The 14429-nt window shown below is 58.0% G+C and overlaps 2 protein-coding genes across 8 annotated transcripts in view; both read right to left on the bottom strand.

Moving 5' to 3' along the window:
• KIF23 (kinesin family member 23) overlaps positions 1 to 411 on the bottom strand; it is a 16767-nt gene extending 16356 nt beyond the window's left edge. For 2 of the 3 annotated variants that reach the window (XM_027666763.1, XM_027666761.1), the window contains exon 1: positions 327 to 411. In XM_027666763.1, coding sequence (XP_027522564.1) covers positions 327 to 337 — 11 coding nt within the window. In that variant the 5' untranslated portion in view covers positions 338 to 411. The remainder of the gene's footprint in view (positions 1 to 326) is intronic. The other variant, XM_027666762.1, reaches the window with a different exon arrangement.
• A 1346-nt stretch (positions 412 to 1757) lies between these two features.
• On the bottom strand, positions 1758 to 12405 carry PAQR5 (progestin and adipoQ receptor family member 5). 5 transcript variants are annotated; one of them, XM_027666756.1, is made up of 10 exons: positions 12333 to 12405; positions 12010 to 12302; positions 10154 to 10206; positions 9529 to 9726; positions 9184 to 9311; positions 8585 to 8784; positions 7854 to 7980; positions 5781 to 5877; positions 4965 to 5106; positions 1758 to 3820 (listed from the first exon to the last, which is right to left on the bottom strand). In XM_027666756.1, the coding sequence occupies exons 1-10, from the start codon at positions 12365 to 12367 to the stop codon at positions 3591 to 3593; spliced, it is 1503 nt and encodes a 500-aa protein (XP_027522557.1). In that variant the 5' UTR covers positions 12368 to 12405; the 3' UTR covers positions 1758 to 3590. The 5 variants fall into 5 exon arrangements, with proteins under 5 accessions (XP_027522557.1, XP_027522561.1, XP_027522556.1 ...); XM_027666760.1 differs by having other exon boundaries at positions 11758 to 12370; XM_027666755.1 differs by having other exon boundaries at positions 12010 to 12370.
• Positions 12406 to 14429: the final 2024 nt, after the last annotated feature.

Genomic DNA, 14429 nt, shown 5'->3' with positions numbered 1-14429 from the left:
GGGAGAGAACCGGGAAAGGGGGGAGAGAACCGGGACAGGGGGGAGAGGGAGACCCGGGAACGGGGGAGGGAAACCGGGGGAATGGAGGAGAACTGGGTGCAGGGAAACCGGGACGAGGGGAAAGAACCGGGAGGGAGGGAGAGAACCGGGGGTGGGGAAGGACCCGGGAGGGGAATGAGGGGGACCCTGAGGGGAGCGGGGGGGATCCTGAGAGGAGCGGGGAGGGATCCTGAGGGGCGGCCCCACCCCGAAGGGACCCATGCTGTGGCACCCCCATCCAGCCCCGCGCCCCCGGCGCGCCGGGAAGGGGCTGTGGAGGGACTTACGCCGCCTTCATGTTTTGGTGTCCCCGCCGATGTCGCGACAGGGCCCGGGGGTCGCGATCGGGGCCGCGCCGGGTCCGAGCCGCGGCCGCGCGCCCGCCGCGTTCAAATCCAGCCAATCAGCGCGCACGGCCGCGTCCTACGTCATCGCGCACAGCGTTGCCATGGCGGCGCCGAGGGGCGCGGCCCCGGGCGCGGGCGCCCCCTGCTGGTCATGGTAAGGGGAACTGGAAGACCGCGGGTTCGAGTCCCGGCCCCGCCGGACTGCGGGGTGTGTCCGGCCTTGGATTTATTTGTTTTATCTCCCCTTTTTATCTCCTTAGTTCTCAGGAAAAGGGGTGTAATCCAGTCAGTTCGCAGTGCCAGGGCTCCCCTGTGGCCACGCCTGGAGGTGAATCAGTCAATCAGTGAATTCCTGAATGAAATCGATCAGTGAATTCCCAAATTAAATCAGTCAATCAGTTCATTCCTGAATTAAATCAGTCAATCAGTTCATTCCTGAATTAAATCAGGAAATCAGTTCATTCCTGAATTAAATCAGTATATCAGTTCATTCCTGAATTCAATCAGTCACTCAGTTAATTCCCCACCTGAAATGATCCACGGAGGGGAAATGAAGGTTCAAATGTGCTGTTGTGATGTGTAAAAAAATGCAGTGGAACAAGCTTATGAAAGCCCAAACTTCCTGATGGGGAAATGTGGAAATTGGGGTGGAGGATGAAGTAACTCGGGGTTGAACCCTCAGCAAAGGCTTCCAGGGGGTTGAACTCGATTGTTTTCAAACCACAGACTCACAGTTCTAGTGCAAATTAAATATAACAAGTGAGTTTATCCTCATGAGGGAAAAAGCCCAAAGAAAATCCAACCCTCTGCCTTCTGTGACCATTCTCGGTGTCCAAGGCCAACCTTCCCTTCTTAAACTGGTTTAAAACACAAGGAAACAGGCAAATTTCATCATGTTTTTACAATACAAATCGAGGATATTTAAAAAAGGACAAAATTGCCCTGATTTCCCCAGGAGCAGAGTCAGGGGTGCAGTCCCACCTTCGCCAGCTGAAACTGGCCCTGCCCTACAGCCTAAAACTTGTAGGACAGGGCCTAAAAACACCCCAAAAAACAGCTGGAATTCTCAAAGCCCTGGGAACACGTGGATAACAGCACCTGGAACTGCATTTACCCCTTTTTCTGTCCCTCCATCCCTTGTCCCCAGTCCCTCTCCAGCTCTCCTGGAGCCTCTTTAGGCCCTGGAAGGGGCTCTCAGGTCTCCCTGGAGCCTTCTCTTCTCCAGGTGAACATTCCCAGCTCTCCCAGCCTGCCCAAACCCACGTGGCTGAGGAGCAGCTGAGGGATATTCCCTGGATTTGGTCCTGCAGTTCAGATCCTTGTTGGGATTTGCTGTGGGTTGGGCACACACACACAACAAAACACGTTCCAACAAATAAATATCCTCTTTTATTGACTCATAACAATTTGCCACAGAGTTTTTATTTCTTCTGTGAGGAGAATTTCACACATTAAATCAGTTTTCCAAGGCCTCTGTCCAGCTGAGGAAGAAATTTGGCTGCTCTGTGCTACCTCAGGATCAAACATCACCCACTCCCCGTGCACAGACAAAGGATCCAGTGGGATCATGGCATTCCATAACCCAGGGTTAGATTTTTAATGCAGTTTTCCTACAATTTTCCTTTCAGCTGAAGAGGAGCAGAACCCCTCAGTTCAAAAGTTAAATGACCCAAAAAAGCCATGCAGTGATTCCCGTGGGTTTTCCAGGCTCTTCAGTTGTGTCCTGCAGGCAGAGCTGGATTCCTCCCCACTCCCACCACAGTAAATAAACTCTGCAATTATCAGCCATTATCTCCAAAGTGATTAATTCCCCCAGCCATATTCTTATCAAATGGTAAAAACCAGATTATGATCAGTGATTTATATTAGTTTTCTCTTTCAATGCAATAAAACTTTTGAATAAACAATTACATTCCAGTGCTTATAAATATTCCCACAAATCTTGGTCAGCTTTCAAAACAAAGGATTTAGTCATTCCATGTTTAACCACATGATCCCATATTTAATGAGCTGTTGGGTTGTCACTCCAAAGTGCATCAGTTCTACCTTGGCAGAGGCAATTAAAACATTAATTAAACACCCGTATGATTGATAACATTTCCTAGAAGTGTCGCTTGTTCCTGTAGGAAAATCCAAGGGGATTTTCCCTGGATTCCTGGAGCCACCAGCTGAGCTCTCCCTCTCCTGGATCAGGCTGAGACCTCCAGGCTCTGTGCCTGGAAAATCCAGGAGCAGCAGGAAAGGGAAGCAAAGAGCAACAGCAGGAGCAGAGGGATAACTCTGGGAATGCTTTAAAATCCCAGGGTTTGATCCCTTGGGTGTTTAATCCCAAATCCTGCCTTTCTCCCAACTCCATAGTGCCCAGATCCCACTCCCTGCTCTGCTGGTGGTTCATCCTCCTGGACACCCCCATCCCAATCCCTCATCCAACAGAATATTCCAAACATTATCCCACGTGAGTGACCCCAAAACCCAGAGGGGTTCGGAGGTTTGGCTCTCCCGTGTCAGCCCCTCCATCCAAGGGCCCATCCAGCCTCCAGAAACACCCAGGAAAGGATGGACTTGCTTTGCCAACACGAGAGCTCAGCTTTCCCACAGGAATTACTTCCCTTTTTGCCAGAATTAGACCCCACAACCAGCTATTCTGGAGGAACAGCCCATGGAAGCTCTTCCAGGATCACTTTTTCCAGGTGTTGATAAGAACCAGCTGATTTTAAACCAGTCCCTCAATCCCATATCTGTCAGGCACTGGGGTTGGGTTTAAGGCTGTGAAAGGTGGATATTTAAGGCTTCAGATTCCAAAAGGATGCCCCTTGGAAGGTGAGAACAGGGGCCAGGGAGCCCTCGTGCCTCCCCAGGGGTTGTGGCCATCGCTCCAAACCGGTGCCATCGGTGTCACCACGTTCCCTGTGACCCCTCCCTAAGGCACACCTGGTGAATCCCCATTGCTTTGGGAAGTGGCAGCACTTCTGTCCCTTTTTTCAGATAAAACTCAGGATATTTTACATCTTTCCCGGGATAACAACTGGATTTAAAGCGTCTCCGAACCCGTTTGCAGCGTTAAAGCTCAGTGGATAAACCAGTGCAGCTCCTCGAGCCCTTGAGAAGATCATCAATAAATACTGGGAGCAAACAAACTCCTCGTCCACACCAACACTGTGCTGGGTGTTGGTGGAGCAGCAGGAATGCCACCAGTCCCCAATCCTAGTGGGATTTGTCCCTGTGCAGAGGCTCTGGGATGAGGGGCAGGGACACGGAGCTGATCCCGATGACGAGCAGGCTCCCGGTGACACAGACCCCCATGGAGCACAGGATCTGCAGGGAGGAGGGCAGCAGGACCTGGCTGTGCCTCTCAGCCATGTCCCTCAGGATGGCCTCCATCTGGAAGTGCGTCCCGAGGATCCCACACACGTGGAAAACTTGGTGGCTGTGCCCTGCAAGGAATGACGGGATGTGGTGATGGGAGCTCATGGGCCAAGGGGCAACCGGAGGTCAGAGACACCTCAATGTACAGGGGCAACCCAAAAGACAGAGAAACCCAAAATGTGAAGACCCAAAACCGCAGAGAAAACCAAAAATGCAAAGAACCCAAAATACAAAAAGAAACCAAAATACAAAAAGAACCCAAAATACAAAGACGACTCAAAACACGAAGATGCAAAGAGCACAAAATACAGAGAAACCCAGAAATACAAGAAACCCAAAACACAAAAAGAACCCAAAATACAAAGACAACCCAAAAGAGAAAGAAACTCAAAAAACAAAGGCCCCAAAGTACAGAGATGTCCCAAAACAGAAGGAAGGGATAAAGCACTCAGGGAGCTCCTTGGGAGTTCAGCTTGTCCAGAGAAGCTGTGGCTGCCACAGCTCTGGAATGTTCCAGGCCAGGTTGGACGGGGTTTGGAGCAACCTGGGCTAGTGGGAGGTGTCCCTGCCCACGGCAGGGGTGGGATGGGATGAGCTTTAAGGTCCCTTCCCACCCAGAGCATTCCAGGATTCCGTGATTCACTCAGACACTCTCCACACGCTCTGCCCTCCCTCCATCTCCTTTAAATATTTACTCTACTGATTCCTGTGGCTTTTATCATCCTGCACAGAGCTCTTCCTTCCCAAATGGAATGGGAATGAGGGATGTTTGTGCTGCAGTCCTGGCACAGGGATGTGCCCAGAGCTCTGTTTGTCCGTGGTGTGGCCAAACAGGGAAAACCCCAAGGTGTCCATCCCATCCCATCCCATCCCATCCCATCCCATCCCATCCCAGCTCCTTGGTGGCTGCTCCTGCCACGGCACCACTGTGCCCCAGGTGAGGAGTTTTCCACGAGAAACGAGCGTTTTGTGGGCGTGAAACCCCCCGTGGAAGATTTTGGAAGCAAAACATTCCACGCGAAATTTTCCACGCAAAATATTCCCCCAAAACATTCCACAAAAATATCCCGCAAAAGATCCCAGATATGTGCAAGATGCTGCTGTGCCTTGCCTGTAAAACTCCCTCCCACGTTTCCAGCAGGGAACACGTGACCTTCTCCGGGAGCCCCTCCTGCTCCAGGTGCTTTATTCCCGGGGTTCCCGGGCACTCACCGATGTAGTCGAAGGTGCCCGGTGCCAGGCGCTCGGGCAGGTGGGTGGCAAAGATGAAGCAGGTGAGGAGGGCACAGCCCGTGTGTTTGTAGTGCAGCAGGATGGAGCCCTCGGAGCAGCCCTCCAGGGCACACAGGTACAGCTGCAGCCAGGGAAAAGAGGGATAAGTTATTCCAATCATTCCCAAAGCGGGCACGGCCGTTCCCGAACCCACAGCTCCCCAGGCTGCCCACCAGGCTGCAGGACCCCACACTCAATCCCACACCCATCACCTGCATCCACACAAACCCCAGCCCTGCATCCCTGGCCCTGCACCCCTCTGCAGCCAAATTCCCACCCTGCTCCAGCTGAGCCTGGAAAAGGCACTTTGTGCTTCCAAAGGCAGTGGTTTTCCATGAAAATCCCAACCCTGCATCCCTCTCCTTGTATCCTACTGCAGCCAAATTCCCACCCCTCCAGTTCAGCTACTGGAAAAGGCACTTTGCAGCTTCCAAAGGCAGGAATTTTCCGTGCAAATCCCTGTCCTTACACCCCACCGCAGCCAAATTCCCACCCTGCTCCAGCTTAGCCACTGGAAAAGGCACTTTTCACTTCCAAAGGCAAGAATTTTCCAGCCTGGGGCCCTTTGAAGTCAAGGAATCTGCCTGTCAGTGGGGGCAGGAAAAAATACCCGAGTCCCTTTTCCTGCCAGCGTTTGTTTGCCTTTAGAAAAGAAAAGCTTGGCCTGTTTTCCCAAATATTTTCGGAGTAAGATGAGGCAGCTGATATTGCCAAGGCTGCAGCAGGCTGGGCTGGGGGATCCCATGGGATACACACCCTGTAGAAGAGGGGGATGCTGTCGAACAGGTAGGGGTACACGAAGGCCAGGGTGCGCCAGGCCTTGCTGAGCCGGGGCCTCTCCACCTCCAGGAACCTGTGGAACAGACAGGGAATTCTGTAGGGAACAGTAGGATACACTGCAGGATACACAGGGGGGCTGTTGGTGCCCACAGATCTCCCTATGGATGTGGACGTTTAAAATCCTGGAATGGTTTGGGTGGGAAGGGACATTAAATATTATCCAGTCCCACCCCCTGCCATGGGCAGGGACACCTCCCACCAGCCCAGGCTGCTCCAAGCCCCGTCCAACCTGGCCTTGGACACTTCCAGGGATCCATCCACAGCTTCTCTGGGCAACCTGTGCCAGTGGCTCACCACCCTCCCAGACAGGAATTCCTTCCCAATTTCCCATCTAAATTTCCCCTCTTCTTTCCCCTCTATTTGCTCCCCATGGAGTCACCAGCTGATCATTGAGGTCCCTCCCAACCCGAACCATTCCATGATTCCATGATTCCCTTCCATGGCACCACCTTCCCAGAGCTCCCTGTCCTGCTCACCTTTCCCACACATCTCCCCACCCCATGTTCTCACCCAACCCGACCTTCTGTTGCCAAAACAGAGCCACCAGCTCGCCCTGGGTACAGGATCAGGTCACCTGGGGGCAGGGACTCCTCCTGGCCAGCCTGTTCCAATGCCAGACAACCTTTTCCAGGAAGGAATTTTCCCTAATACCCAACTAAAGCTCCCCTGAGGCCATTTCCTCTTGTCCTGTTGCTGGTTCCGTGAAGGACAAACACATTCCAGTCCATCTGCACCTTTCCCTGTTTGGCAACTCAACGTTCCTGGGCCACAGGAGGCAAAAACCAACCAACCAACCAAACAACCCCTTCCTGTTGCCTCACCAACCAGCCAGGGAGGATTGGAACATTTTCCTGAGAAGTTGCTAAATTTGGTGCAGTGGTTCAGCAAATGCCTTTCTTGAGATGCCCCACAGCAGTTCCAGCCCTTCCTCACATCCCACACCCTCCTCTGCACGGACCCAAACTCCTGTTGACCTTCCCAAGGTGTGTCAGAAGCCTGAACGTGCTGAGCTGTGGCTGTGGCCTGCTCAGAGAGCCTCAGGATGGTCATGGAATCCTGGAATGGTTTGGGTGGAAGGGACCTTAAAGCCCAGCCCATCCCACCCCCTGCCATGGGCAGGGACACCTTCCACCAGCCCAGGTTGCTCCAGCCCCGTCCAACCTGGCCTTGGACACTTCCAGGGATCCAGGGGCAGCCACAGCTTCTCTGGGCAACCTGTGCCAGGGCCTGCCCACCCTCCCAGCCAGGAATTCCTTCCCAATATCCCATCTATCCCTGCCCTCTGGCAGTTCAAAGCCCCTGAGGATGGTGAAGGTGCCTCTGCTCTGTTCTGCTTTATTTTCCGGGTGCTGAAGCTCAGCCCAAGCCCTGCCCAGGGTGTGGGTTTGGAGCTGCTCTGACAGCATTGCTGGGCTGGGCAGGGGCAGGAGCAGGAGCAGGAGCAGGAATTGGAGCAGGAGCAGGAGCAGGAGCTGGAACTGGAACAGGAATTGGAGCAGGAGCAGGAATTGGAGCAGGAGCAGAAGCAGGAGCTGGAACTGCAACAGGAATTGGAGCAGGAGCAGGAATTGGAGCAGGAGGTGGAGCAGGAGCAAGAACAGGAGCAGGAGCAGGAGCAGGAACAGGAGTTGGAGCAGGAGCAGCAGTGCCCAGGCAGGCCCCTCCTGCCTCCATGGCACCACCTCCCATTGCACAACTCGGTTTTGGCTCCACTCCCACCCATGCCCACCTTGGAGAAGCTGCTGTGACCAGCCAAGGTGATGCCAAAGGGAATCCCCATGGTGGGAAAGGGATTTTGGATCATCCAACACTCCTGGTGCCAACACACACCACGTCTCCCCAGCCAAAAAATCCCCTCCCTCCCCTTACTGAACTTCAGGCTCCTACAGCCTTTTATTGATCCCCTTTATTAGTAATGGTAATGATTAATTATGGTGATTAGTAATGATTAATACTAATGTAACCCTAACCCCAACCTGAGGAGCTCACCTGGAGTAGCAGGAGAGGCTGGTGCTGACCACGGTGTTGAACACGGCCACGGGCACGTAGCAGTGGTGGAAGGTGGAGCCCACCCATTCCAGGGGGAACACGTAGGCTGAGTAGGCCAGAGCAGACCCTGGGATGGAGCAGGGAGGAGCTGGGTTAGTTCCAGGCCCTGTTGGATCCTCCCCATCCTCCTGGGCACAGCTGGAACCTCCCAGCTGGCACTGGGCACTGGGAACTCTGCAAGCAGGAGAAGGGGTGGAGGAGGGAGAGGGGAGCAGAGGCAGACACGGCTCCTGCAGGTAGCATTCCAGGGGAATGGAGGTGTGTGGAGCCACGGGAAACCCCTGAATGGTGCTGCTGCTCCCCCAGAGAGGCACCACCCACCTCACTGACACCATTTGTCTTAAATGTGGGTTTTTTCCTTATCCTATCTCCCCCAGAGCCCCCCAGGTGTCACACGGCCAGGTCCGTGTCCCCAGACCATTCCCTGGGGTGGGGAAGCACCAGAGATGCTCCGTGGTCCCTCTGGAGCAGAGGAGGAGGAGGAGGAGGAGGAGTGGGAGCCCCGCTGCAGCCTGGCTGTGCCCTCGGGGTGTGCTTTGGGCTCAGATCAGTGCTGCTGGGGGGTGTTTGGGCTCCATGACCCGGCAGGGCTGTTCCAGCCTTGCTCCCTGCCTGTGCCCTGGCCGTGCCCCTCCCCTGGGTGCCCGAGGTTCCCCGGCCATGCCCCTCACCCAGGCTGTAGGTGCTGAGGGCGGCGTAGTCGCAGAAGTAGCAGAGGTGGCGGGCACGGCAGGACATGGTGCTGAAGGTGTGGGCACAGCTGGAGGCCAGTGGGTAGATGCAGCAGGTCACCAGGTAGGCCAGGAGGGGCCAGGCCTGGGGATCCTCCCAGCCCCCCTGCAGCCGCCCCAGCAGCGTCCACACGAAGTACCTGTGGGGTGGAGGGAGGTGGGATCACCCTGGGGGACACCCCCACCACCCTGTGGGACACTCACCACCCTGGGGGACACCCACCACCCTTTGGGACAACCCCACTACCCTTTGTGACACTCTCCACCCTGTGGGACACCCACCACCCTGGGGGACACCCCCATTCCCCTGGGGGACAGCCACCACTCTGTGGCACAGCCACTACCCCGTTTTTGGGACACTCTCCGCCCTGTGGGACACCCCCACAACGCTGTGGGACACCCCCACCACTCTGTGGGACACCCACCACCCTGGGGGACACCCATCACCCTGTGAGACACCCATCACCCTGTGGGACACCCATCACCCCCTCTGGGACACCCCCCCACCCCTGGGTGCTGCAGCCCCCGGGGGGACCCACCAGGCGGGCAGAAAGTGTGTCCAGATGTTGAGGGTCTCGTTGGTCATCTGGAAGACGCTGAGCAGGCAGTCGGTGGCCGAGCTGCGGGGGGGGCGGTACCCGAACAGGATTCCCTGCTCCCGGTATCCCTGGGGGGAAGGAACGGCCCCGGGAGCGGTCAGAGGGACGAGCCGGAGGGGCAGGAAGGACACGAGGCTGTCCCGCAGCCAGGAGGGTGCCCGTCATGCAGGATCCAGCACCCAGCCGTGACCCCCCCCTCCCGTCCCCGGGGTGACCACCCTGGAATTCTGCCCCTCCCGAGCCCCTCCGAGCCTCAGTTTTCGGGAAGAGACAGCCCGGGCTGACCTTTGGCACCTGGTGGATGCTGAGCAGCCGCGGCAGTTTGAGGCTCAGCATGGCTCGGCTCGGCTCGCTCCGGCTCCAGGGGGACCTCCCGGATCCGCCTCCCCGGGAATGAGCCCTCACATCCCTCCTGGGCACAGCTCCCAGCCCGCGGGCACCGGGGATGGCCAAAGGGATGCTCCCGGCGTCAGGATGGGCGGCCTGGGGGGGGGAAAGCATTCCTGGAGATGTGCACGGTGTTCCCAGCAGGAAACGGAATTCCCATGGGATGGGGAGGGGAGGGGGCATCCATCCCTTCAGGGGGTGCTGGGATCCCTCCTACCCTCTCTGTGCCCAAAAGGAGCACAGGGAGAAGGTTGGCACATCCCAGAGCCCACTTCCCACCGGGACAGAAACTCCCTGTTATCCCAACAGAGCCAGGGGGTGGGAACAGCACCCACATCCCTGGAGCACCTCGAGGTCCCACAGGGAGCCCTGGGCAGGGGCTGGGGGAGCAGGCAGGGAAGGGGCTGGGGGTGCAGGACATTCCCCAGGGAGGGGACAGAGGGTCCCAGGCAGCTCCAGGGCGGGGTCACCTTTCCCACTCCCCAGGGAACATCCCGGCACACGGAGCAGCTCCAGCTCTTACCCGCTGCTGGCTTTGGCAGTGCCACCTCTCCTGCCTCTGCCTCCACCTCCAGTCTGTGAAATAAAGGTCAAAACCAGAAATTTGTCCTTGTTCCTCCTGCCAGGGAGTGCCTGGAGCGAGGGAAGGGGGTGGGAAGGGAGCCCACGGGCCAGGTTGGTCCCACAGGCATCCCAGGGATCCCAGATAACCCAACCCTCTGCTCCCCCAGGATTCTGAGAGGTGTCAGAGCCCTCCAGCCCACGCAGCCACAAGGAAGAACCTCCCAAAATCTGCTCCTGGGCTGGAATTCCAGCCACCTCCGCCATCCGGAACTCCACAGTGGGACACGTCGGGATCCAGCCTTTGGCACATGGCATGTGCTGCAGAGCCAGCCCCAAAGAACCCCCTTTGCTGCCCTTTCCCAGCCCCTGGCACTTCCCTTTGCTCCCCCTGCCCTCCCTCCCCTCCCATACTCTACCTCTCCCCTGGGCTGAGCAGCTCCAGTGAGAACCAGCACCAGGAAAAGGCCGGGGGGCCCCCGGGGAGGGCCGGGAGAGGGAGGGGGCAGGAGGTGGTGAAGGGAGGGAAAAAATTAACGAGGCAAGAGAGCGATAAACAGACATAAAATAAAACTGGCAATGCCTCTGGTTAAAGATTAGACTTAAATCAGGAGCTTTGTCGGGGTTGTTGAACTCCAAATGTGCTGCCTCAAAGCTCCACAGAGTCTGAATCCCCCCGGGATCCCACTGGAAACAGGACCTGCATCCTGCAGTGGCTCCAGAGCCCATCACGAGCCGAGGGAGCTCAGTCTGGAGAAGAGAAGGCTCCAGGGAGACCTTGGGGCTCCTTCCAGGGCCTGAAGGGGCTCCAGGAGAGCTGGAGAGGGACTGGGGACAAGGGATGGAGGGACAGGACACAGGGAATGGCTTCCCACTGCCAGAGGCCAGGGATAGATGGGATATTGGGAAGGAATTCCTGGCTGTGAGGGTGGGGAGGCCCTGGCACAGGTTGCCCAGAGAAGCTGTGGCTGCCTCTGGATCCCTGGAAGTGTCCAAGGCCAGGTTGGATGGGGCTTGGAGCAACCTGGGCTGGTGGAAGGTGTTCCTGCCCATGGCAGGGGGTGGGATGGGATGAGCTTTAAGATCCCTTCCAACCCAAACTGTTCTGGAATTCTGGGACTCTGTGACCCAGCTGGAGCCAGGGGGGAGGGCTGCCCTTGGATACTTTGGATATTTGCATCTCCAGCCCCCCAGGGCAGCCCAGCCCAGGCTCTGGCCGTGCCCACCAGGTCTGACACCAACACAACCGAGGGCGATGATGGCACGGAACGACAATAATGCCAATAATGCCCCTTATCTCGGGGAAGCCACACAGAGCCCTTCCCAGGGCCACGAGCTCTCCCAGAAACATGAGCTCTTCCAGAGGCACGAGTTCTTCCAGAGGCACATCCCGGGGTGCAGGAGCCCGGTCTGCAAACAGCCCTCGGACGGGAGCCCTGAGCTGGGAGCCCCCGGTTTCCCCCCAGCCAAACCCCCTCCCCAGCAGGGATCCAGCCCCGTGCCCATCCCGCTCCGGCTGCTCCGGGAAGCCCCGGGAAGCCGCGGGAGGCTCCGGCCCAGCCTTACCGAAGAATTCGTGTTTTTAAAGCAAAATGAGTCACCGGAGCCGCGGGCGCAGCAGCACCGGGCACACCCTGCAGGGCCGCCTTTCCCTCCTCCTCCGGCTCGTTTTCTCTCCTCCTCCGGCTCCCCGTTCCCACCGGGAGCCGGGACTGGGATGAGGGACGGGGGCACGGCGGGGCCGGGCCCTCCGCGAGTCACCTCCTTGCCAAGGGCGGGTGACAAACGCTGCGGGCTCGCCCAGCTGGTGCCACACACCTCTTCTTCCTCCTTCTCCTTCTCTTCCTCCTCCTCCCTGTTGTTCCCCCAGAGCCCCACACGAAGCCCCGCGGGGATGTCCCAGCGCTGCAGCCGCAGGTTCAGCCCAGGAGCCTTTGGTTGTTCCAGGTTCACCTGGGGAATGTTCCCACATGGCACCGGTTCCACCCTCTCCGCTGAGAGGAGCCCTGGCACGTCCCTGTGTCCCTGTCACCGTCCCTTTGCCTGGTGCCCGGAGCCTGGAGCGTGGGTGGGGCAGCTCTGCTTCCCATGGCACAGCTTCCCATGGCACAGCTTTCCATGGCACAGCTTCCCATGGCACATCCCTCCCTATGGCACAGCTCTCCCCATGGCACATCTCATCCCATGGCACAGCTTCCCATGGCACAGCTTCCCATGGCACAGCTTTCCATGGCACATCACTCCCTATGGCACAGTTCTCTCCATGGCACATTCCATTCCATGGCACAGCTCTTCCCATGGCACATCCCTCCCTATGGCACAGTTCTCCCCGTGGCACATTCCATCCCATGGCACAGCTCTTCCCATGGCACATCCCTCCCTATGGCACAGCTCTTCCCATGGCACATCCCATCCCATGGCACAGCTCTCCCTGGCACATCTCACGGCACAATTCTCCTGGCAAATCCCTCCCCCCGGCACATCCCTGCCCGCCGGCCCCGGCCGGTGCCTGGGGACGGAGGGAATATTTGAGCAGTTAATAATTAGCAGCTCCCACTTTCCGCCGGCCCCGAAGGAGGGCGAGAGGAGCTGAACTGGAACCGCCCGGCCGCGCTCTCGGCCCCGGCGTCAGCAGCGCGGGACATGCCAAGACCTTTCCCAGCAGCACAACAGAGGCTTTGTAGGAGGTTGTTTTCGCCGGGATCTGCCGGGACGAGCCGCAGCTCCAGCTTTTCCAAAGCCCGCACGCGCTCCAGCCTTTCCAAAGCCCTCGCACGCTCCCGCACTTTGCCAGAGCAAAAATTCCCCCTGTCCTCCTGGGAGGGGTGGGGATGGACGTGTCCCAGCGCCCCATCCCGCTCCTAAAGCGCTGCCGAGCGAAACTTCCCTGAATTCCGCTGGAGGGCAGGGAAAGCTCGGCGCGTTCCGGCCCCACCGCCCCGCCAGCTCCTGCCCACACCTTTCCACGGGGCCGGGACGCAACAGGGAGCCGGGGGCCAATTCCTGCCGTGCAAAGCCTGGGCATCCAGCGGGAAAAGCGGGCAGCGGGAACGCGGCGGGGGAAGCGGCGCGGCCGGTACTTACGGCCGGTCCTGGCGGCGCGGGGCGGGCGGCGCTGGCTCCGCACCCGCGGGCGCTCATGTGAGTCCGAAGCCGGCACACATGGCCCGGCCGGGGCGGCACCGCCGCTCCAAAGGCTTTGCCACGGGCGGGATCCAGCGGGAAGCGCGGGGAGGCGGCGGCGGCACCCGCCGGGATGATCCCGCGCCCCGGCCCGGCTCGGGCAAACCCCGCTCCCGGTTCAGGAGCGAATTAATTCTGGCTCGTCTTGGAGTGGAACAGGAAAAAGGCAACAAAATAAAACCGGAAATAACTGTGGCCAAACGCTCCCGATGGCTCGGGATTAGTTCGGCCGAGCTGCGAGGAAGTGGAATAAGGGCAGGAAAAAATATTAACTCCCAGCCCTCCCGGTGCATCCCCAGCTCCCAGGGCGGCCGGAAAATCCCGAAACTCGCTGAACTGTCCCCAAGGAGAGGGGCGAGTTCAAACCCTCCCAGGGATGAAGAGGGAGATGCTCATTCCCAGATTATTCCCAGCTGGATGGAGGAGCCACCAGCTCTCCCCACACCGGTAGAAAACCCGGGACGTTTCTCCCTTTCTGCTCCCAAAATCCACTGTTTCTGCTGCAGCCTTTGGAAACGTTTCCCAGCTCTTGAGGAGCAGGAGGCTGTGGAGGATGGAGAGGGATCCTGGGCATGGCTCCTCGATTATTAAGGAGCTGGAAGAAGAGGAATAATGAACTGCTGGAGGGTCATTCCAGCAGGGCTGGTGGATGCCCAGCACTATCCTGTGCTTTAATCCCACTCTTTCATCCATTTCTGGGGTTATCCCTCACCTGCCGGCACTGGGGCACAGATTCCCCTTGGACACACCTTCCCAGGGCTCTGGGATCCCCATTCCCACCATGGGGGATGCTCCAGAGCCAAGATCCTGCCCGATTCCCAATGCCAGAGCTCACCCACCATCGGGAGGCAGCTACGGGGCAGAGACAGGGATTGGCACCGATGGATCAGGAATGGATGAGGATCCCACCAGCAAACCCCAAACCCCATGGATTCAAACTCTCACAAAACTCATCCCTGGCAGCAAACACGGGGTGCTCTGACCCCAACAGGGATGGGCCAGGGATGCAGGGATGGGCTGGGATGGAGGGATGGGCCAGGGATACAGGGATGGGC

This window comes from Corapipo altera, unplaced genomic scaffold, assembly GCF_003945725.1.
Source record: "Corapipo altera isolate COAL_440 unplaced genomic scaffold, ASM394572v1 349, whole genome shotgun sequence".
NCBI classification, from domain to species: Eukaryota; Metazoa; Chordata; class Aves; order Passeriformes; family Pipridae; genus Corapipo; species Corapipo altera.
Note: the sequence above shows the minus strand (reverse complement) of the source record. Positions and strands in the feature narration are given on the sequence as shown.